Consider the following 24033-nt stretch of genomic DNA (forward strand, 5'->3'; position numbering starts at 1 on the left):
TTTACACACCGCCGCCTCCCACTGAAAAAAAATGTAAACACGCAGGGTTTTTGAAACCAGGAAGAAATTTCAGAACAAATAATTTAAGCTTTGAGCCAGTATAAAGTATACACAACACCAGGAAACTGTGACACAGGTAATGAATAGTATTTTGACATTGATCACTCGGGAAATGCTGACACTGGTCATGGACACGATGGAGGTAGATTTTTTTCCTCCACAGATGCACTGAGCATGCTGAGCTCAGCATGCTGAGCATGCTGAGTGACAGCACTTGTTTGTTTTATTCTAGGTCAGCATGAACGATACACCAATAAATTGAGGTGTTTATCACCATGACATTCCTGGGTTTCTCCTATAGGTTTCTTGAATGTGTTCGTGAACTTTAGTGAAGCATGATTTGAAGTCATGCCACTTCAAGGTTACGTATTGCCTGGTTAGTGGATTGGCACCAAACCAAAGCGCTTGTTTTGAAGCAACGGCCTCTCGCATTCTAGTTCTACATTTATTGTCGTTATTGTCCATGCATTTGTTTGGTGACTGCACTACTTTGATCATTTCGTTCTTACTTTACAAATGGTGAAACAAACCCAAAGTCAAGGAACATTGGGTGTTTAGGAAAACATCAAAGTACACATCAAAGTACTCACACACAAGAACAATATGAAGTTCAGAGTAACCCAGTAACACCGTCAACCCCATGTTGCGATAAAAAATTAAAAAATCCCATTGCATATAAAAATTATAACATAAAAAGTGTCGGTGAACACTGCTGGTGATAGAATTTTTTCCCAACAATAACAACTCAATTTGTGTAAAGGCCTAGAGTTACTTTTCACTTTCAGTAACAGTTAAACCTGTCCGGTAATATTTATTTCCTTCCTCAATAATTATCAGTAATCGTTGAAGAGGTATCTTTTGTTCAATACCCCAAAAGAAAGTGTGTCACTTGTGGCTCACTTCCTTCTCAAAGAAAAATAGTTAGCTACCAGTTTTGAAACATAACAAAATATGTATTTTTTAGTTAGGCCTATACATTCAATTAAAATAGTTTAGCTACAACTTTAGTTGCGATAATGTAACCCTCCTCCTGGCGGCCGTCGGGAGGAGAGTTACGTTATCGCAACTACTACAACTTTTGAAATATAACAAAAAAACATTGAACTTTTAACTATTCAATGCATTATTTAAAGGAACGTTACAGAATTGGTAAGAAACAAAAATCGTGAAGATCACAGATGTTTTCAAAACTTACAAAGTCTAATGATGATGATAGTAAAAAAACATCCCTTGAAATATTTCTGTCTGAAATTTCATATTTGATGAGAAATAAACAATCTAATTAATCGCTCAGTGAGCGTTTTATTCATTTTTGTTTGGCATCAACGCAATGCAAAATCTGTAATTGGTAAAATCTGTAATCGGTTTTCACTATTCTCTTGTGACCCATTTGGTTGATCGATCTTAGACTTCTACAGGTTTGTCAGTTTATGCCAGCAACTTTTTTGCTAGCAAAACCGAGTCTGTAATGTTCCTTTAAGAAAGGCAATGTAATTTGCAAAACACTTTACACTGTAACATGCTGCAACTGCCAGTACCTAATCCGACCTCATTAGGATTATAAAGGTCCTACTTGAGTTTCCAAAACATGCACCGTCATTTATAATTCTACCTTGTTTGTACACTTCCACATACCTCATCTGGTTTCCAGGCTCCAATGACTTTGTCTTTTTTGGCGAGCGTTTGAGTGCTTCCAGGAATAAACATTTGTTCACCTGAACAGGAAATAATGTCTAGTTGAATAGAACCCACTGGAGTGGTTTTCTTATGCTTTAGTGTTAGCGGACATATAACATTTAACCATTGTTGGTGGAAATTGTCAAGGGTGACGTTGGTGGAGAGCCACAGTTCTATAGTCCAACAACGTTTGACATTTGCAACAGATTTTGACAACCAAGCAACCACAAGTTTCAAACTGCACCGCAGTTTTTTGTTTTAAATCTGGGCATAGAATCCTATTTCTGAAAGTTTAAATTGTTCTCTACGTATAACAACACCAGCTGAATCTTGTGTCTGAAGACTTGCTAGCCTTCATAAAAGTTAAACTTGGCATTGAAAGCGAGAGTTTACTAAAAGATCAATTTTAAGAAAGGCTTCAGATTTAGACAAGTTTTCTTTGTCTTTAGTATGCAACAGATTTGTCATTATGAACGGTGATGATAATAAAATGTCAATGTCGACCATTGATAGCATGGAGAAGTCTGGTAAGTACTTGCATAGATTGTTTTTTTTATTTTTAAACCATGATGTTAATTTTTTTTCCTTTCTCCTTGATTGTTCTAACAATACATTTCACACATTTCACACTGTGTTTCCTCAAATGCGTTCGCCTTATTTATAAATAAAATGATAACAATAAGTTTTTATATAGCCCTTTTTTACTCCCAAAGGGTGTCCCAAAGCGCTTCAGATTATTACCCCTGGTCACTGGGCCTTGAATCATTTCTAAAATCATCTCAGCTCCCTGGGAAGTATACAGCCTCGTGCAACAAAAATGCGCTACTCTGCTACATCAAACACAAGAACCATCTCTGCCCTCACAGGTGCCCATTTACCCCTGGGTGTAAAATGCACTTCCGTTGGAAAATCATGGTCTTTTGGAAACTTTCTTGGGCACCAAGGCCAAGATCAGGGGCAACAGAAACCATGGCCTCCGTTAGCCTCTGTATAACTCGTTTTTCTGATTTTCACAGAACAATTAAATGTGCTATGAACTGCGACTTGAACTGTTAAAGGAACACATTGCCTTGGATCGGTCGAGTTGGTCTTTGAAAAGCGTTTGTAACCGTTTTTTATAAAATGCATATGGGTAGAAAGATGTTGCAAAAGTAGAATACAATGATCCACACAAACATGCCTCGAAATTGCGTGGTTTTCCTTTTACCTCGTTGACTAACACGTCGGCCATTTATGGGGGTCAAAATTTTGACTCCCATAAATGGCCGACCGTGTTAGTTCGCACAGTAGAAGGAAAACCACGCAATTTCAAGGCAAACTTGTGTGGATCATTGTATTCTACTTTTAAAACATCTTTATATATGCATTATATACAAAACGGTTACAAACGCTTTTGTTTTGACCAACTCGTCCGATCCACGGCAACGTGTTCCTTTAACAGTTTCAATTCAATTAACCCATACATATTGCGAGTTCAACTATCCTGATTCCTGTCTCAGCTGAAATGAATAGTTGAATACCATCTTTTAACAAATCCCGTCGTCTAAGGTTTTTTGGTTTCTTTTTAATATTTTGTTTACAACCTAATGATTAATTAATAAAAAAAATTATTTTGTTTTTTTAAACTACCTTTCTTTATCCACCTGTATGTCTAATTCATTTTTTTTATTTTGTGTTTATGTTTTAATTTTTGTTCTTTTCTGTAGAGACCTAAATGGAAATAAGTCTTAAGTTTTTTAGGGCTATCCTCAAATAGTTTTGTGCAATTTTCTCTCATGTTTTATGCTTGCATTTATTTATAAATTTCTTTGTACATACTCCTGTTTTTTTAGTGTAATTTGCTGTGTTTCTTGCTGTGTTTTATCAAATAAATTCTCATTAAGTTAGATTATACTCTCTTAAAATCACCAGTTTACCATTCTTGAAAACTTCTTAATTCTATTATAAAATTAGAAATTAGATTTGCGCGGAAATGTGACTATCGTAGTATATTTTAGTTCATTTGTTACCATTAATTCAGGGCTCAAACATTAGTAACAACCCTTAAAAGAAATTGTGTGAGTTCTTTCTGAAAGCCGACATGTTTTGAAGATTATAGTAAACATTCTGCGAAATTGTTTTGTCTGAAGTGCCCCAGTTGGTTAGAATTCAATAAAAGTATGTCAAAAGTCTACAAAGATCACCTGGGGCAGTTTGGGGGAATTTCTGTGGTGTCTGATTGAATGAATGCTGCACGCAATACTGCCTGAATGGCGGTTGGTACTCACAAGGACCGATTAAACGTTCATGATGAAAATACCATGTAGTCTTTTGCTGTTTTCTCAATAAGTAGGCACCGATTCAACTGAAACTTTCACAATGACTTTTTAAATCTTTCCTTATAATTTTGCCTAAGATAAATCAACATTTTGTTAGCAAAAACCACAATGACACCACCTTTAACATGAAACATTATTGTGTTGCTGTATTTCATCATAAAAATTATCACAAAGTTGAATTTTAGGTTGTTTCTAGGGCCCTTATTAGCATAACCATACAATGCATTATTTTACAGACAACTTTTGGGCAGCTTACTGCATTGCATGCAGTTAAGGAACACCTGGTTGTACGTACCTTATTAATGGTGATACAAATTATTTGGATATTACTTTGGGTTACTCTCCCTTTAAGAGAAATGTAAACAGTGGAATTCATTTGAATTGCATAATTTTGCTCTTTGAATGGCCTGGAACCGGTAAATTGCCTCGTGAAATCATGTTTAAAGGGAAGGTACGCGTTTGGTAATTACTCAAAACAAACATTAACTTAAAAACTGACTTGTTAACAAGCATTGGAGAGCTGTTGATAGTATAAAACATTGTGGGAAACGACTCCTACTGAAGTAACGTATTTTTTGAGAAAGTGGTAATTTCTCACTAAAACAATAAAAGACTTCTAGCTAGAAGTCTTTTATTCCTATCTGAAAGCACACAAATTCGTCCAACAAGGGTGTTTTTTCTTTCATCATTTTCTCGTAACTTAGATGACCAATTGAGCCAAAATTTTCACAGGCTTGTTATTTTATGCTTATGATGGGATACACCAAGTCAGAACAATGGTCTTTGACAATTACCAAACATATACATTCCCTTTAAAGAAGATTTACAGTGTGTATATAAATAGGGCTTTTTTGCTTCACAAACAAAAATTCAGGCAGCTTGGAGATGAACGATCTGCTAGTCATTTAAATAGTAATTACAAGTTTACCTCTGCCCTTTGCAAGAAGAAAGTTATCGGGCCTGCATTTAAAGGAACACGTTGCCTTGGATCGGACGAGTTGGTCAAAACAAAAGCGTTTGTAACCGTTTTGTATATAATGCATATGGTTGGAAAGATGTTTTAAAAGTAGAATACAATGATCTACACAAGTTTGCCTCGAAATTGCGTGGTTTTCCTTCTACTGTGCAAACTAACACGGTCGGCCATTTATGGGAGTCAAAATTTTGACCCCCATAAATGGCCAACGTGTTAGTCGACGAGGTAAAAGGAAAACCACGCAATTTCGAGGCATGTTTGTGTGGATCATTGTATTCTACTTTTACAACATCTTTCTACCCATATGCATTTTATAAAAAACGGTTACAAACGCTTTTCAAAGACCAACTCGACCGATCCAAGGCAACGTGTTCCTTTAATTTAAAATTGAAATGTAAATGTTAAAAACAATTTCTTTTTGACAGATTGCCTAAAAATTCTCTGTTTGCAAAACTCCCCATTTATAGGAAAATTAAACAAAACTTTACAGTGGGAAAAACCTTGTGACACTAAATCAACTGTTTTGTCATTTAACTTCCTTTTTCACTTCCCCTGGTTTTTTTCTGACATTTCTCACATGCTTTTGTGATTTTCTTGTTTGGTTTTGTTTTTGTTTCGTTTATGTTGATTGATTTTTGTTGTTTTGGGGTTGTGGGAGTGAATTATAGTGCTGAATACAATGCATTTTTTTGGTCAAATTGTTTCACGCCCAAATAATCACACTTGCTCAGTTTTAATTTTCAATCTTCCAAAGAATACCATACATGTACTCGGTTGGGATTCGAACCCACGACCTTTGCAATTCTAAAGCAATGTCTTTCCAGCTAGAACACGGAGATTGCCCTGTAGCTAGTGGTTGTTTTTTCACAGACCTTGTGAAAGTACTGAGTACACAGTCTTACACACAGCGATATGGGTAATCGATGCAAATTTCCATCTATTAAATACCATAAATTGCTTCTCTTCACCCAGGTGTATAAATGATGGACCCATTGCTGCTGGGGATTCCAGTGAAATCTATCACTGCAAATTATCAAAGAAAGCTGTAAGAGTTCATAATTGTTTTCTTCATCATAGGGGGCGGTAACAAGATGGGTCTCTTCACCAAAGCTGACGACGAGAAAAAGATCGTCACAGACGAACAGACTCACGAGAATGGCAAAGAGTCACATCATGACCCGGACGACCCGGACTACCACGAGGCCCCGATGACGTTCCGAGAGAAACTAAGAGAGTTGCTGCATTCACAGAAGTTTCAGATTATCGTGATCGTCTTGGTCGTTTTTGATTGTGTCTTAGTCATTGGAGAGTTGATTCTTGACTTTGAGGCATTAGCCGCTGTAAGTGTTTTAAAATGTCATAGTTTTATAAGTTTTGATATTCGGGGTTAAACAAAGAATTGACTAGATTGGGATTTGAACCAACGACCTACGATTGGACTATGGCAACGCACTTTTACTTGGAGCTAACACAATTCAAATTAATAGATTTCAACATTTTCAGAATTGGGCTGCCAAACTAATATTTTGTGCTTCTAAACATGATCATGCAACTGCTTTTCTCAAAAAGCTACATTGGCTCCCGGTGAAAGAGCGCATTCAATTAAAAATATTGGTACATGTGTACAAATGCTTAAATGGACTTGCACCAGCATATCTTTCATCTTGTTTTTCTTTTCACATTCAAACTAGGGCTGGGCTTTGCTCAGCATCAGACAAAACCCGTCTTGCTGAAGATAAACCGAGCAGCAAATCTCTTCAGTCCGCTGCATCTAAATCATTTTCCTAAGCCGCTCCAGGACTGTGGAACTATCTTCCCATCACAATACGCACCTCAATTTCACTGCCTATTTTCAAGAAAGCACTTAAAAAACATCTTTTTCCTTAGGGTCTGTTTATTGCTTTATTGTTCATTTGTTGAATTATCTGCATTGCTATTGTTCGTTTAAAGCGCTGTGGTCTAAATGAAAGGGCGCTATATAAAAACCCATTGTATTGTATTGTATTGTATTGTATTAATGCACTGATCCCAAGGTCTGGTCTTTTGCGAGTGCTATGCGACAAACCGATACCCATCCTCATTTGTCCCTTGTGCAATAAAACAATACAATCTCACTTTCAAACGTTAATTATAAACTGATCGCCAATACAACACCAGGTATTTTATTTTTGTAGACACTCATTATTACTTATCGCTTTTTAGTGCATTTTCTTGTAATTGTATAAAACTCTTTTAAATGTTTTTAATATTCATTTTGGTTTTTACCCATATTCATACCAATGTGTGATAGCATTGTACACTCAGTAACCCGAGTTCTGTAAAAAAAATCACACTCATAATACTCGGCTGGGATTCAAACTCGCAACAGTTGCAATTCTAGAGCAGTGCCATACCAACTAGACCCCAGAGATTGCCTGGTGGCTAAATGTTTTTAGTGTTTCAATGTTTTTACTGTTTTGCGAGCATTTGAGATCCTTTTTGGGATCTAACAAACATAAACTGAATTGAATTGAATGAGTATTTGGTAGGGGTGTCGTGGCCGAGCGGATAAGAGCACCGAACTCGAGCTCTGGTGTTCTGTTCAGCAGAGTGTGGGTTCGAGTCCCGATCGTGACACTTGTGTCCTTGAGTAAGACACTTTACTATAATTGCTTCTCTCCACCCAGGGGTAAATGGGTACCTGTGAGGGCAGAGATGGTTCTTGTGGTTGGTTTAGCTTCGTGCGCTACATATTTGGCGGCACAGGCTGTATACTCCCCAGGGAGCTGAGATGGTTTAAGGAATGAAATGGCCCAGTGATCAGGGGTAATAATGTTGGAAGTGTTTTGAGACATGGTGTATAAAAGCGCTATATAAAAACCGAATATTATTTATAATGGGTATTCATCTTACAGGCCAAGGGATGCAGCTTAGAGGGAGGGAACAGTTCCGAAAGTGGATACGAATCGCCCTACTATAACACTTACAAGAATGAAACACAAGACCCTTATAACGACGATCCACACGTAGAAGAAGAAGAAGAGCACAAGGAATCACCGACTAAGCTTGCGGCCGAGGCTTTCCACATCATGAGTCTGATCATTCTGAGTATCTTCATGATTGAGCTGGCGCTAAAAGTGTTTGCGCTGGGCGCTAAGTTCTTTCACAGCAAACTGGAGGTAAATGCTGTTTGTGTGTGTGTTTTTATGGGATTTAAGGCATTGCATGGTTAGGTTTCAATACATATATTTATTTGGTTTGCGGTAACACCATGTTTCACATTCTACAATGGTAGAGTTGGGAATTTGGGAGACTAGATCGGTTCTGAAAAGAACTGTCCTGCTTTTTAAAGGCAGTGGACACTATTGGTAATTACTCAAAATAATTATTATCATAAAACCTTACTTGGTAACGAGTAATGGGTAGAGGTTGATAGTATAAAACATTGTGAGAAACAGCTCCCTCTGAAGTGACGTAGTTTTCAAGAAAGAAAGAATTTTCCGCGAATTTGATTTCGAGACCTCAGATTTAGAGTTTGAGGTCTCGAAATCAAGCATCTAAAAGCACACAACTTCGTGCGACAAGGTGTTTTTTCTTTCATTATTATCTCGCAACTTTGACGACCGATTGAGCTCAAATTTTCACAGGTTTTTTACTTTATGCATATGTTGAGATACACCAAGTGATAAGACTAGTCTTTGACAATTACCAATAGTGTCCATGAGAGCCTTTAACAATACCTGGCTAGGCTGATGGTAGATAATCGGTCGGGACTACTACTAATTGCCTCAGTGGATCAAGGGGGCTTCTTGTTATTAACTTTGAGTCTGTTTAGTTTTTCTTTGAGCTTAATTTTGGATGAAGTTGTCAATCTTTTATATTGGAGGTTAGGTATTAGTCAAACTTTGATTAATGCTCTTGAGCTTTCTTGCTCATTTGGGTCTTACTTTCGTTAAAGGTGGGACATAAACCTTATGTTCACATCAAAACAGAAATTAATAATAATATGAGGAAATTTTTCTTCTACAGCGATATAAAAAATGTTGGACAGGACTTCAGCCATATTTCACATTCTATGCGGGACAGGAAACTTTACATTTACATATCACAAGAGGAAAAAAAGGTTGTGTCATGGAATGTTTCAAAACCATTGAAAACAAGTTCTTTGAAAGTGCAGATGTATATAATAAACAAATGAAGTGCTCTATTTAGTAATGACAGGATGAAGGTGAAGTTGCCTGTGGTCAAATAAAATGCTGGGTTACTTCCTTGTTGGTGTACTTTTGTTTGATGAACTTTGATACCTTTTGGTCTTTGTTTAAAGGATTGGGGTGCTTTTTGTAGCACAAACCACAATGTCCACAGATTTACACTAGTTTATTACTCGTGATTAAACTTAAACAGTTTGAAGATAATGATAGTAGATCGCTTCCCTTAAAAAAATACCTGCTGAGGTGCTGTATTTTTGAGATATGTGAAAAAACCATGTCACAAAAATACGTTGTCTCACTGCGACGAAAATGATTTCCGTGACTTGTTTTACTCATTCCTAAGAACTACAGCTCCTCAGTAAGTAAATTTTAAGGGAAGCTTTCTATCATCATTATCTTCAAACCGTTTAAGCTTAATGTAAATCTATGGACATTGTGTTTTGTGTCCTACAAAAAGTACTCTTTAAATGACAGACTTGCTATACCACTTCAAGGAAATTAAAGGCCAGTATTAATTTGATCGAATAGTAATTACTTAAAGGCAGTGGACACTATTGGTAATTACTCAAAACAATTATTAGCATTAAACCTCACTTAGTAAAGAGTAATTGGGAGAGGTTGGCAGTATAAAACATTGTGAGAAACGGCTCCCTCTGAAGTGGAGTAGTTTTCGAGATAAAAGTAATTTTCCACGAATTTGATTTCGAGACCTCAAGTTTAGAACTTGAGGTCTCGAAATCAACCATCTAAACGCACACAAGTTCGTGTGACTAGGGTGTTTTTTTCTTTCATTATTATCTCGCAACTTTGATGACCGATTGAGCTCAAATTTTCACAGGTTAGTTATTTTATGCATACGTTGAGACACACCAACTGTGAAGGCTAGTCTTTGACAATTACCAATAGTGTCCACTGCCTTTAAAACACAAAACATAAAATCATGAATCTTTTTTGTTTCTTTCTTGCTAAGGTTTTTGATGCAATAGTTATTGTGACATCCTTCATACTCGACATAGTCACCTTGATCTTCCCTGAACAATTCGCTGTCTTGGACCTTATTGTTGTCCTACGTTTGTGGCGTATCCTTCGCATCGTTAATGGTAAGTAACAGTGGACATTTATTGACTTTACCAGGGCTCGAATTTAAACCCCGGGCCATGGGGTCGAGGCAAGTGAGGTATAGCCATTGGTCAGTAAACTTTAAGGCACTGGACACTATTGGTAATTGTCAAAGACCAGTCTTCTCAATTTGTGTATCTCAACTATTCACAAAATAACAAACCTGTGAAAATTTGAACTCAATTGATCGTCAAAATTGCGAGATAATAATGGGAAAAAAACACCCTTGTCACACGAAGTTGTGTGCTTTCAGATGCTTAATTTTGGGACCTCAAAATCTAATTCTGAGGTCTTGAAATCAAATTTGTTGAAAATAACTTCTTTCTTGAAAACAACGTTACGTAAGAGGGAGCAGTTTCTCACAAAGTTTTATATTATCAACAGCTCTCCATTGCTTGTTACCAAGTAAGTTTTTATGCTAACAACTATTTTGAGAAGTTACCAAGAGTGTCCAGTGCCTTTAAGACTGGACAAGTCCAACAGTCTTGTCTTTTTCAACCGAATAATAACACGCAACTGTAATGCCCGTCTGGCCCTTCTGTCTAGCAGAAGCATCAGCGCCATTTTGAGACTAGAGCAACGTAAGTTGAGATGACCCAAAGGGTCGTCAGAAGTTTTGATGCATTTTAGCCCGTTGTCATGGAATTAGAGCGCATCGCAAGTTAAGATGCATATACATTTTAACCTTTTGTGACACATTGCAACGCTTAATGAAATCGCTCCCTGAGCTGCCAACATTAACATCTTGCAATAGGGGAGATTTTGTACAAAGATCAGGGAGACAGTTAGAATTACGTTAATCATAACAGGAAAAAAAGTTTCCATAACCAGGGAGGTTTCAAATTCATTCATAAAAACAAGGAAAGATTGGTTTACTTTCAGGAATATTTTTGCAGAATCAGAGAGAGAGAGTGGGCAGCTCTGCTTATGAAACATCAATAGCATCACGGCAAAATAAAATAAAAATTTGCCTTTGAGACTGCAAGGGTTGAAACCTAGGGCCAATACAAAAAATGTGCGTTTATACCCTAGGTCCATTCGGTATGTAAGCAGTTTCCAACTGCTAATTATATTTTCTCAAAATAAAGTAAGACACAAAAGTGTTCCACTATAAGCCACTTCGGAGTTCCAGCTGCGCATGTCTGTTACTGCTGACAACGGACTTTGTCTATCTCCCGGGTCTATCTCCCGGGTCACAGGAGATAGACAAAGTCCGTTGTCAGCAGTAACAGACATGCGCCACTGACATTCCGAAGTGGCTTATTCAAAGTCTGGTTTCCTGACTTCTCTTCCCAGGGGTGGTTTTGTCCGTGGAGCAGCAGGCCGAGAAGAAGATCCACCATCACAAGAAGTTGAAGAGACGTGCCTTGTACATTCTGAGAAAGTTTGAGACGTACAGTGAGGCACTGGAGGGAGAGATAGAAGCACTGAGAGGTTTACTTAACGCCAACAAAGTGGAAATCGGTAAGCTTGTGATCAGTTTGGGGGAACAAAAAGGAATCCTTGAAATCTATTATCTTTTAAAGGCCCTGCCGTAGATTTCACAAAACTCTTCCTAATTTAAGACTAATCTTAGGACTTGGGACAAGTCCCAACCCTGCACTGTAGCATGCAGACCTCAAGATTAATCCTAAGTTAGGACGAGTTACTCGTCCTAACTCGAGATAAGACGAGTTCTAACTCTTTGTGAAATCGACCCCTGGACACCTTTGGTAATTGTCAAAGACCATTATTCTCACATGGTGTTTCCCAACAAATGCATAAAAATAACACAACTGTGAACATTTGGGCTCAATTGATCATTGAAGTTGCAAGAGAAATAAAAAAAGAAACAGTACCCTTTTTGCACAAATTTGTGAAATTTCAGATTACTTAAACAAATATTAAAAGAATTCAGGCCTGAAGACAGATTTCCCTAGGAAATTATGGTTTTAGGTTTCATGTATTGATATATATCACTTTCCCAAACACTGCCGGAAATCATGGTTTCAGGTTTCTTGTACTAGTATCACTTTCTTGTATATATTACACTGCCAGTGTGGCAGGAGAGTGAACCATGTACAAACTTCTTATGATAACGCCCTCTTTTGAATAACCTCCTTCAGCCCATGTTAATTTCCCATATGGGAGACAGAAGCTCCAGGGGACAGATTTCCCTAGGACACTTGGCCCTAGACACCTGCAAGGGTTTAAACTTTCTTGTATCAATCAATATCACTGTTCCCAAGCTTGATTGTATTTGTATAATATATCACTTTCGTTTCAGCTTTCTTATTTTGAATGAAATATATCACTTTCACAAACACTGCCCAAAGTTATGGTTTTAGCTTTCTTGTATTGATATAATCACTAACCATTCATTCACTTTCACAGATGAAGGAATGATTAAGAACAAACCGGTAAAGCCGCACTACGACAAGAAACTACACCTTGATACCATGGAGGATGGGAAGGAAGACCACCATGGGATGAGTTCTAATGACAGTCAGATAGCCCTTGACTGGACGCAAGACCCCGTGTACGGTGAGAGCAGTCAACCACCGGATTATGCCTCGACCCTACAACAAGCCTGACGACCAAACTGATGTCAATGCTATGTGCCCAATTTCATAAAGATGTTGAGCAGAAAATTATCATTAACAAATTTCTTTACTAAGCAAAAAAACCGAGTCAAGCACCAGCCACAATCATGTATTTGCACAACATCTATTAAATGTTTTTGCACAACATCTATTAAATGTTTTTGCTCAACATCTATTAAATGTTTTTGCTGTTGTATCTAAAACACAGGTCGTTCGAATCCAGTTTTGTCTCTCCAAAACTTGGCGTCTTTCGTTTGGTAACCTGTTTCTGCTATTAGCAATACTATTCTGTGCTAAGCAAGTTTTTGTGCTTACAGGCTTTATGAAATTGGCCACAGACCTCAAGTTTAATGGAGGGGGCGGGGGGGGGGGGCATCCACAAGACCACGGGGCTTGTATCTGAGCTATTTCAGTGGACCAGAACTTGTTGTACAGGACCGGAATCAAAATGAGAAGGAAAAACAGTTTTTCGAACAGGCAATATAAAATAAATCTCATGTTCTTACCAGTGCGTATACTCCGATGCGTAACATAATTTAAAATATATTTATCGTCCTCACAGTCAACATTTGAACCTCTTTTTTTAACATTGATTTTTACATTAGGCAAAACATTATATCAAAGCTTTCCTGTTTGAAACTTTTGATAGGTAAAGGGAAGGTACACGTTAGGTAATTGTCAAAGACCAGTCTTCTCACTCATAAGCATAAAATACCAAGCCTGTGAAAATGTGAGCTAAACTGGTTATCAAAGTTGCGAGAAACTGATGAGAGAAAAAAACACCCTTGTTGGACGAATTTATGTGCATTCAGATAGGAATAAAAGACTTTTATTATTTTAGTGAGAAATTACTTCTTTCTCACAATCTATGTTACTTCAGAGGGAGTCGTTTCTCAAAATGTTTTATACCATGAACAGCTCTCCCATGCTCGGTTACCAAGTCAGTTTTTGAGTTAATATTTGTTTTGAGTAGTTACCAAACGTGTACCTTCCCTTTAACAAAGAACACAACCAATGTCTTTGGGAAAGTATGCAATGTATTTCACACAATGTCCATCATGTACAAATTGTAACAAAATTATTATAAATACAAAGTATATTTCTTGAAATATATTCTAATATGCATAAGAAAGTTTTACAGAATTGTTTGTTAATTCTTTTACGATACTCTAATTTTAAATTTTTATATGATTAATTTTAATGAGCCATTTAAAGCAGAGTTTATATTTTACGAGAAATTTGATTTTTTTAATTATATGAATACAGAACACTATGCAGAGTAAAAACAGGTCGTTGTAGAAAATATTTTTTTGCCAAATCATTCCCAAATTCTTTGTGTCTTTCATTAATGATGATATGAGGCAGGGGTTGAATTTTTTTTTTTTTTTGGGGGGGGGGGGGGGAAACCCACAAGACCGCAGGGCTTGTAGCTCAAAACTGTTACTGGACCGGAATTGAAACTGTGAATGTGAAAAAGCACCAGAGAGAAGATTTAAATCTCATTTGTATCATGGGTAACTTCCTTTGTATTCAACAGAATTATATTTGACTGAAAGTTGATCTTCTGAACACAAACACAAGATCACTGGCTCAATGCTAACTAACACCACTGGTCTTGGGCCCGTGTTTCAGTGTAAAATTCAAGCCCTGTAAGAGGATGTGACAATAGTTGGTGTAGCTGTCTTCAAATTTGTGGCTGCGGCTGTTGCTAAGGGGGTGTTGCTTTGGGCATCGTAAGCTTCAAAGCATTGTCAACAAGACTATCAAGGCAAAGCTATAGCCACTTTTTCAGACCCAGCCATAGTGTTTGTTATTGACAGAATCTTGATTGATGTATTTTTGTGTGTGATCCGTTGAGTTTTATAATTAGAACTAGAGAGATGGCCCTTGTCATTTGCATCTCATAGTACTATGCTCCATGGACACAAATCTACTGCGGCCCATATTCGCTAGTGCCTACAGAAGTCGTGTTTTTTACTTTTTTTTTTTTTTTTTTTATGTAGTATTGCAATCTATCGCCGAACTGTTGCGGTACATCACCGTACTATTGCATTATATCGCTGTATTTGATTGCATTATATCACTGTATTTTATTTTGATATTTAGCCGTATTTGTTTTGTGATGTATCACCATAATTAGTTTTGATATATAGCTGCATTTTATGCAATAGAACCAATGTATGCCAGCCATTTTTTTAATTTTTTTTTTTTTTTATGCAAGTCGCCTGACACACAAGGCCTGAAGGCCACTTCAAGGTGTGGGCTACAACTATTTTTCCAGAGGCCATTGCCACCTACTCCTAGGGCTGAAACAGGGTTACCCCTTTTACAGTCCATACGAATGTAGGCTTGGGTATCATCAATTCGAAGCCTGGCCAGTAGAGCAGAAAGCACTACCTCCCCAATTTTATCCAAGAGACTCCCCATCCCCTATGTAACAACAGACAGTTACTCATCTCAAATATGTAAATGTATTTTTGCAAGTAGGGTAAACCATGTATTTATTCCAGTAATTTTTTTCAAACTTCTTTTTCCATTTGTAAATGAATTTACGTAACAATTGTTAATATGGGAACAATGAACATTGCCAATCAAATTGGTATCAGGCCACTTAAGCAGAATGCAATACCTTCAAAACTGTTTACGAAGCAATTATGGTTCAAATGCACAAGTGTCATGACCGGGATTCGAACCCACACTCTGCTGCTGACAACACTAGAGTTTGGGTTTTGGTGAACTAGACTGCTTGGCCACTGTGTTATATAATGGATCAGCACCATTTTCTCAATGGCCAAAAATGTTTCTTTTCGAGCCGTGTCATAGGCTTTCGTACATCCCCTACATTTGAAAACTCCACGGTATGGTGAAACAGTACCGTCCCAGTACTAGTAACAAAATGATAGTAGCTGATTATTAATAGTGATAGTCGCTGTTCGTTTCTGCTATCTACAGCCCATTATTTCAGAAACAACTCACAGATTCAGGAACTTTTGTTGTGCCAATGATTTGCTAATTATTAAAATAATTAAGTGCCATGTTTAATACTAATTTGATCTTCCATGAGAGAATGTATTTTTGTGAAAACCAACTAAATAAAATGTAAAATTATATTTGATTAATGTGTCATTATTATCAATATTTATAAAGACTTGTAGAAACCGAGTCAAGTCCACATTACAAATGTGCGCAAATTGCATCTGTAATACTACAAAAACATGAAATATAAAGGGGGAAAAACATGAAATTGTTTGCGCATTTTAGAAATATAAAACCACAGGTTTGGACACAATATGGACATATTTCTTTCTCCCTTTGGCGATAGCTTTACTTCTTTCAAGAATTTTTTAAGGTCCAAGGAGATTTTGGGGGAAACCTGAGAAATCACATGCCGTTAAATGTTGACGAGGAAGCAATGAAGTTATGGAGTTCCACTCCATAATAAGGGGTTCAAAGAGGAAAAAAAAAAATGAAATTTATCTTCATTTTAGAAATACTAAACCCCATGACACGATGTGGAATTTTCTTTTTCCTTTTGGCGATAGCTTTACTTCGAAGGTCCAAGGAGATTTTGGAATTTTTTTTGTACGAGGAACCAATAGAGTTATGGAGTCCCACTCCAAAATCAGGGCTTGCTAGTAGTACTCTCCTATAACTCACATCAAAATGACAGAACCAAAGATAACATATTTTTGTATCCCAGGCAGTTTAATACAACCATAAGCATTATAAAACATAAGTTGTACATAATCATTACAGTTAATATTAATTCTTGAATTAATAAATTACATGTGTTGTGTCCTCATCAAATAAAAAGAGAATCAAAAAAATTTATCTGGAATTTTTAAAAGAGAAAAAAAAATTATCTACAAAAAAGAAGAAAAACTTTTGAATCCAAAACAGCAACAAATTTGATTTAACCAGTTGACACCAGGGCCCAACTGCATAAAGCTGTTAAGCAGATAGCTCTGCTTAGCAAATTCTTTCTTTGCTAAGCAAGAATTGAGTGGGGTACCAGATGCAGCAATGTAAACTGTAATGTATTTTGCCTGGTAATCTATTTCTGCTAAGCAACATATTTACGTGCTTAGCAAGTTTTTATGCTTACATGCTTTAAGTAATTGGGTCCAGATGTGTTTACTGCCAATTATGATCTAAATTTTAGGTTAGTTGACATGATGGCGTTGCCACCTTTTGATAACCCCTGGAATTATAGATTTCAAGGAGCTTCTTCGAACAGTATCCTCAGTGGTAGATAGGTGGATCACAGAGCAGGATTTATTTACAAGGAAAACAATAAAAGGCGTAAGTTCAGATAAAAGTTCTGAAATTTCTCATTCTTGTATCTGCCCAGTGCAAAACAATTCACATTTTGTTGGATACAGATAAAAATGGGGTAGACTTGTTTTTGTATCTTAAAACACGGGTCATCCGAATCAAGTTTTGTTTCTCAACATTTTGCGTCTTTCACTTCTCATCTTTTCTTTCCTTTTCCTTTCTTTCTTGCTTCCGCTCTCTTCATGCCCCTGACGTCTTTCTTCATTCTTGGATCGACGACCTTGTAGTGTCCCTTCACCCCACGAGGGCGCTTGACCTTCTTGGCAGCCTGGGATTTCTTGGCGACGATGTACGTGACTTCCTTAGTCTTCGTTTTCAGCTTGGCCTTCTTGTATATCCTGAGAACGGAAAGAAAATTGAGGACATGACAGCAACATTGGAATAGACATGGAATAATCTATTGCTTTGCTATCATAATAATAATAACCTGTTCTTATATAGCGCTTTTCACTCCCAAGGGGTGTCTCAAAGCGCTTCCGACATTATTACCCCTGCTCGCTGGGCCTTAAATCATTTCTTAAAACATCTCAACTCCCTGGGGAGTATACAGCCTGTGTTGCCCAACGGTCGACAATAGACAGTAATGAATGCTAACATTCATTGCGAATGGCACCAGACTATTATTTCGTCCAGCCTCAGTTTGGTTACGACCACACCGTGAAAAATATTTAAAGTCCCTCGCTCGAAACTTGCTCATGGCACCAAACACTTACTGTTTGATCTGGTTCATCTTTTCCTTCTCCGAGATGTCAACAGTCTCGCCGATGGCCTCTGCCTTCTTCCGTAGCTTCTCCATCCGTTTCAGGGAGCGTTGGCGCTTACGGGCTTTCGCTTCCGCTATTTTCTTGATCGGTCTAGCATTCACCTCCTTGAGACGGGCACGATAATCTGCAACCATGTCCTGGATTGGGGGGGGGGGGAAGAAGTCAGAATAGTCAATGTGTCAACAAATTTCATAATAAAATCATAACACTGAACAATAAAGTAATGCAAAAGAACAAATCAAACAGATATTTTATATCAAAGGTCTCCAAGATTAGTTTTCAATCTTGAGATGAACTAGGGCTTTGTGAAATCAAGTCCAGGGCTCAAAGAGATTTGACAAAAAGCTAAGATGCTAAGCACAATACAAATCACCATGGGGATATTGCAAACTCATCTCAAGGAGAATCTTAAAAGCTTTGTGAAATCTAGCCGTGGGGCCACATTCAGAGCTCAGACTAATCTTAACTGCAAATCAATCTTAAAGGCAGTGGACACTATTGGTAATTACTCAAAATAATTATTAGCATAAAACCTTACTTGGTAACAAGTAATGGGTAGCTGTTGATAGTATAAAACATTGTGAGAATCGGCTCCCTCTAAAGTAAGGTAGTTTTCGTGGAAGAAGTAGTTTTCCATGGATTCAATTTCAAGACCTCAGAATTAGATATTAAGGTATCGAAATCAAGCATCTGAAAGCACACAACTTCATGTGACACGGGTGTTTTTCTTTCATTATCATGCAACTTCAACGACCAATTGAGCTCAAATTTTCACAGGTTTGTTATTTTATCCATATGTTGAGATACACTAAGTGAGAAGACTGGTCTTTGACAATTACCAATAGTGTCCGGTGTCTTTAATTGCCAAGGAAAGACTGACCCCACAATAGAAATCACCATGGCATTATCGACATCTCATATTAAGATGACTGTTGGTGCGTTGCAAAATCGAGCCGTGGTTACCTTGGTTACAGGAAGCTGCTTCTTGACATGTTTGACCTCTTCCTCAACGAACCAAGCTGGTAGGTTCTCTTCCCCGTAGGAGAAACGGTTGTAGCCTTGCTCCAGGATTTCACGTCGTTTCCTCTTGGATGTGGCCATCAAGGTTCCCAAAGCGAGGCCCTCGGGGTCCAGATACTGCGCATGTGCAACTGTAATGGGGGGGGGGGGGGGAACAGAGTTATCATCAACTATTTGTAGGAATCTTTAAAGACATAGTGTACCTTTGTTTTTTTAACCGTTCATATGTTTTAATTCTGTATTAATGAAGATATATACAATAAAACTAAACTGTGAAAATTTGATTGCGTTTTTGAGATACTGCCGAAAATCTGAATTGAATAATTCCTAATAGGAATACACCATTTAAGAAACGCTACTGAGAGAAACGCTTCTTAAGATTCAAATCTTGGAGGAAAAGAATGTATGTCCTTCTACATAACCAAATTAATTCAAAGTGAAAAACTTCACAAAATGCTTTATACCAAGGCTTGTAACCAAAAGGTTTTAGTGCCGTTCATTTTGAAGAGTGTTTACTGAAGTTGTACCTTCCCAAGTAAAAAGCATCGAATCAAATCTAAATCTTAAAACATTACTAATTATTCTCATAATTCCAAGAAATATCATAAACAGGATAAATTTTACAAACAGTAAGCATCGACTTACAAGCAAAGAGTCAATGTTAAAGGGATACGTTTCCTTGGATCGGGCGAGTTGGTCTATGAAAAGCGTTTGAAACCATTTGTTATAAACTGCATATGGTTAGAAAGATGTTTTTTAAAGTAGAATATAACGATCCACACAAATATGCCTTGAAATTGCATGGTTTTCCTTTTACATCATGAAATAACACGACACGCCATTTTGTGGAGTCAAGTTTTTGACTCACTAAAATGGCAGACTCATTTGTTTGAATCTTTTTTTTGTGTTAATTGCTTTTAGTATATATTTGTTTTCCATTGTTATATGTTTTGTGTTGCGCATAGAGGCTCCTGCGTTATGCGCCATATAAATGTATCTTATTATTCTTCTTCATCTTACTATTATTCTTATTAAAGAAGTCAACAACACCAACCTGCTGCACCGTCCGACCCAACCACCTCAAACCCAGCTTTCTTCTCCTTGGCGCTCTTCTTCTTCTTCTCCACGGGTCCCTGATCGGTCCCTTTAGTGTCGATCATCTCCCGAATCATCACCTCGTCGTCGTAGTCACTATCGCTGCTATCGACCTCAACGCCATTTGGCGTCTCGGCGTCCGAATCGTCGCTGCTGTCCGAGGGTAGGTCTTCCCTCTCTTTGTTGCCTTTATCGGAGATGCTCATGATGCTGGTGTTGAAGCGAACACTCTTGGACGAGGCTTTCCGATTGGACGAGGGCTGGTCGTCTTCATCGAGGGAGTCTGCATCGTCACCATTCTCTCTTTCTGTTAAATAGAACAACAACAATAACAATAGTGGCTTCTTATATAGCGGGCAAATACCCCTCACTCAGTGACACTCAAGGCACTTACCATTCAGTACTTTCCTGGAATGTAAGTCTGACTACGTTTGAATTATGAGACATTCTCCTTTTACATAGCATCATGTATTGGTTTACAAGGTGCTGTGGCGCAATATGCTGCCAATCAAACCAGGAACACCGGTTTCTTTTCTATAAGTGCACTGGGTTCTTTTATGTGCATTACATGGTTACAAGGACGGAGCATCATGGTTTAATTGACACAGGTGTCATGACTGGGACTCAAGCCCACACTCTGCGAGTTTGAATCTGGTGCTCTTTATGACTGCTAGGCCACGTCACGCCACGAAAAGGTGAGGTCAGGTTGGTGTAATGGTATCACCTCCGGGACTCCTATTCCAATTCAATGTTTTTGACTGAATATTCTTATAGAACAAAATAGGGTTTTGACTCACCAATTATTGTTCCCCCTTGTTCTTTGTAGTTGTCAGTCATTTGACCAATCTCAAAATCTTCATCTTCATCTGCTTCAAGCCCTGAGAATATAGACTGGCGATGTAACGATAAGAAAAGCATTAGTACTGGTCTACACATGGTTTCGAGAACTAGGGTGGCCGATCTCTTGGATGTTGGTGGCTGGGGCTTAGGCTGCGGCTACTGCTTTGGGCATTAGTGTTGTAGCCACGATGGGCAGTGCTGGGCAACCTGCCCAGAACTCACAATGTTTGCCCAGTAATTTCAGCATACATTGTGCCGTTCAGAACTGCCTTCCCTCCAGAATAAATCAAAATGCTGTCCACTGTGCAATGATCTGAGACACAGCTAATGTTAAGGAGTATCGAATGTCACAGAGAAAAAACACAGTCAAAAGGCCATATAACGTCTTGCATGGCCACATATTTGTGCATCTATTTTGGGAAGAGGGCAAATGGGGGGGGGGGGGGTTGCAGAGAAAACAATGCGAGGGACAAATGCCCTCCTGTGGTCCTCCACAGCTCCGCCACTGCAAGCTTGCAGGGTTAGCAGCTGGAAAGTCTAAGAGCAAAGGGCTGTCTAACTTTGTTTACCCAAATATTAAGTGAATATATCATACTTTTTAAATTGGGGTCTTTGCGGGGTGTGGGCAAGAGGGAGTAAAGAATGCAAACATGTGTCGGGAACAAAGGCCCTCCTTTGCCCCTCCAGCACATGCAGAGTTAAGCCCGGTTTATACTTCCTGCGAATGCGAATGCGAAGCGAAACTTGACGTCACAAATTCGCAACGAACGTTTCGCAGCAGTTGAACTCTGCTCTATTCTCTTGCGAATATTGCTGCAAAAGGAGGCTGTGACGTCAAATTCAAGTCAAATTCGCATTCGCAGGAAGTATGAACTGGGCTCTAGTAGCTAGGTAGTCTAGAGTAGAGGAGAGGGATGTCTTACTTTGTTGAACCACATATTCGTGCGTCTGTTTGATTTAGTATTTGGATCTTCATCATCCAGGTCAACCATCAGTGGGTTCTTCTTTTGTTCATCGATTTCTTCATCCTCAGCTCCAGGGTCACTGTTCGATGGAGCAGAAACTTTCAGTTAAGTGTTTAATTTTATCCATACAAAAATGTATAATATATACATGTACAATAATTTTCCCGCTTCTTTCTGGATTCTTTCCTTAATCCCTTTCCCCCTCTCTTTTTCTATAAATGGATATGTATTTGTTTGTACTTGTTTTAATGCCTCTGAAGAAGGTCCGGATTGGACCGAAAAGCTAAGGCCATCTACCCTATTCATTATTTTAATATATACAATAACAATATGATAACTAGTTCTTATAGACCCCATGCAATACACGCAGCGTACTCACATGTGCCTATCCTGGGTGTCATTTTGGGTGTCAAAATAGTAAAAAAAAACATGCACAAAAGAGAGTTGACACCCAGAATTTTCGCACAGTGTTTGGAGGCGCGTTCTGTATTGAAACGCTACAGGTACGCTGAGGTCACGCGCACGTTTTTATGCAAAGCGACTGTCCAATGATCTGCCTCCTTTTTGAGAATGTTACAGTATATGCAATGGGTCGTTATAGCCTATTTCACAATAATGTATCGATGCGCTTTACATTAGGTGCCCTGGTCATTAGGCCTCTAACATTCCTTAAATCTTTTTCAGCTCCCTGGGGAGTAAACAACCCTGAGCTGCCGTATGGCACTTGTGGCTTTTTCATCCACAATATCAACCTTTACCCTCGCAGGTACCCATTTATACCCCTGGGTGAAAAGAAGCAATTAGGCCTATAGTAAAGCATCTTACATTTTATCAATGGCTATAACAATAATAATAGTGGCTTTTTATATAGTTCACATATCAGTCACTCAGTGGCACTCGCAAAAACAAAAACTATTTCAAACACTTTTCATAGACCAACTCGTCCAATCCAAGGCAACGTGTCCCTTTAAAAAAAAAAACTCACATATCCGAGTTGCCTCCATCTGAGTAGTCATCATCCTCGTCGCTGCTCGTTCTCTTCTTCTTATTATTCCTCATCCTCTCTTCCATCAGAATCTCCGCCTCATCTGAGTCCAGCTCGCTTGGGAGGTCGCTCTCGTCCGAAGACTCGTTCATCAGGGCTTCAATCTCAGAGTCGTGATCCTCCTGCTCCTGGGCGTCCTTGTCTACGATGCCGGAGTCATCTTGATTTACTGCTTGAAGTTGCTGCGTTATAAAAAAAATTAAAAATTATTATCTAAAACCTCCGACAATTTGTTTTAATATTAAAAGCCTCCGACTATTGCCATGTAACTGATCCACAACGCAGGGCTGTGATTGGCAGTTGAAAAAAAAAACCTGAACTGTGAGGGCAAGCACGCAATCTTGCAAAAGCAAAGCCTATATACTTGCATACATTTATCTTTGGTTTTAAAAGACCAACTCTGCAATCTGGGGCGTTCTATATGGTTTTATCTGCATAAGTAGTATTTCTAAGCACACATATGCAGATGAAAAGGGTTGAGCCATTACCCAAAGCGTTTCAATGAGAGTACTCAAAAGCACCCCGCATATAAGCTTAGTACCAGGATCCCAGACAAACAAACAAAATTTCACTAACATACGCGCGGGTACGTGTGTCCACGTTTTATGTTTGCTCGCGTGTACTGACTATACACTACTGTAGTGCCATTTGGTGAGTTAATGATGCCATGATCGCTTAGGTGGTGGAATGTTTGTCTGACAGCCGGGTATTTTGAGCAAAAGTGACGTCATTAGTGCGGAGTGCTATAGCAATGGAATTCGGGCCACTGGTGAATAGAAGGTTCTCAGCGCTAGGGTTAGCGTTAGGGTTCAGTCACCCGTTGATCGCAATACAAATACAATGAAATGAAAGTGCAGCAAATCACCTTTTTATTCTTAATGTTCTGTAACGCAAACAGGGACGCTGTCTCCGTGGTGTCAGTCTGGCTGGCTCCTGTACTCATTGCCATGGCCTTCTGCAGACGCTCTCGCAGTTTCTTCCGCATCTTCACCTTGTCTTTTCGTTTTCTGTGAGACAACAGTTCAATTACATTTTAATGCAGTTCTT

The 24033-nt window shown here is 38.3% G+C and overlaps 3 protein-coding genes across 4 annotated transcripts in view; 2 read left to right on the plus strand and 1 right to left on the minus strand.

Annotated features, from left to right (window-relative positions):
- LOC139938304 (voltage-gated hydrogen channel 1-like) lies at positions 1 to 14908 on the plus strand. Of its 2 annotated transcripts, XM_071933731.1 has the most exons (7): positions 1 to 136; positions 2187 to 2264; positions 6109 to 6371; positions 7926 to 8189; positions 10192 to 10321; positions 11637 to 11804; positions 12714 to 14908. In XM_071933731.1, exons 2-7 carry the CDS (start codon positions 2207 to 2209, stop codon positions 12911 to 12913), a joined length of 1083 nt encoding a protein of 360 aa, XP_071789832.1. In that variant the 5' UTR covers positions 1 to 136; positions 2187 to 2206; the 3' UTR covers positions 12914 to 14908. The 2 variants fall into 2 exon arrangements, with proteins under 2 accessions (XP_071789832.1, XP_071789833.1); XM_071933732.1 differs by lacking the exon at positions 2187 to 2264.
- LOC139938154 (uncharacterized) overlaps positions 1 to 24033 on the plus strand; it is a 313018-nt gene that overhangs the window by 180271 nt on the left and 108714 nt on the right. The gene's annotated exons all lie outside the window — the stretch shown is intronic.
- LOC139938303 (pre-rRNA 2'-O-ribose RNA methyltransferase FTSJ3-like) overlaps positions 14317 to 24033 on the minus strand; it is a 19588-nt gene continuing 9871 nt past the window's right edge. The window contains exons 9-16 of the mRNA XM_071933730.1: positions 23852 to 23993; positions 22927 to 23168; positions 21900 to 22020; positions 20934 to 21027; positions 20096 to 20443; positions 18985 to 19172; positions 17971 to 18158; positions 14317 to 17595 (exon numbers count right to left, since the gene is read on the minus strand). Coding sequence (XP_071789831.1) covers positions 17394 to 17595; positions 17971 to 18158; positions 18985 to 19172; positions 20096 to 20443; positions 20934 to 21027; positions 21900 to 22020; positions 22927 to 23168; positions 23852 to 23993 — 1525 coding nt within the window. The 3' untranslated portion in view covers positions 14317 to 17393. The remainder of the gene's footprint in view (positions 17596 to 17970; positions 18159 to 18984; positions 19173 to 20095; positions 20444 to 20933; positions 21028 to 21899; positions 22021 to 22926; positions 23169 to 23851; positions 23994 to 24033) is intronic.

Source organism: Asterias amurensis, chromosome 6 (assembly GCF_032118995.1).
Source record: "Asterias amurensis chromosome 6, ASM3211899v1".
In the NCBI taxonomy this organism is placed as follows: domain Eukaryota; kingdom Metazoa; phylum Echinodermata; class Asteroidea; order Forcipulatida; family Asteriidae; genus Asterias; species Asterias amurensis.

Excerpts from the sequence above, each read along its gene's own strand:
- LOC139938304 (XM_071933731.1), top strand. The coding sequence starts at position 2,207 with ATGAACGGTGATGATAATAAAATGTCAATGTCGACCATTGATAGCATG. Across the intron at positions 8,190-10,191 it reads TCTTTCACAGCAAACTGGAG|GTTTTTGATGCAATAGTTAT; the intron begins GTAAATGCTGTT and ends TTTCTTGCTAAG. Across the intron at positions 10,322-11,636 it reads TATCCTTCGCATCGTTAATG|GGGTGGTTTTGTCCGTGGAG; the intron begins GTAAGTAACAGT and ends TTCTCTTCCCAG.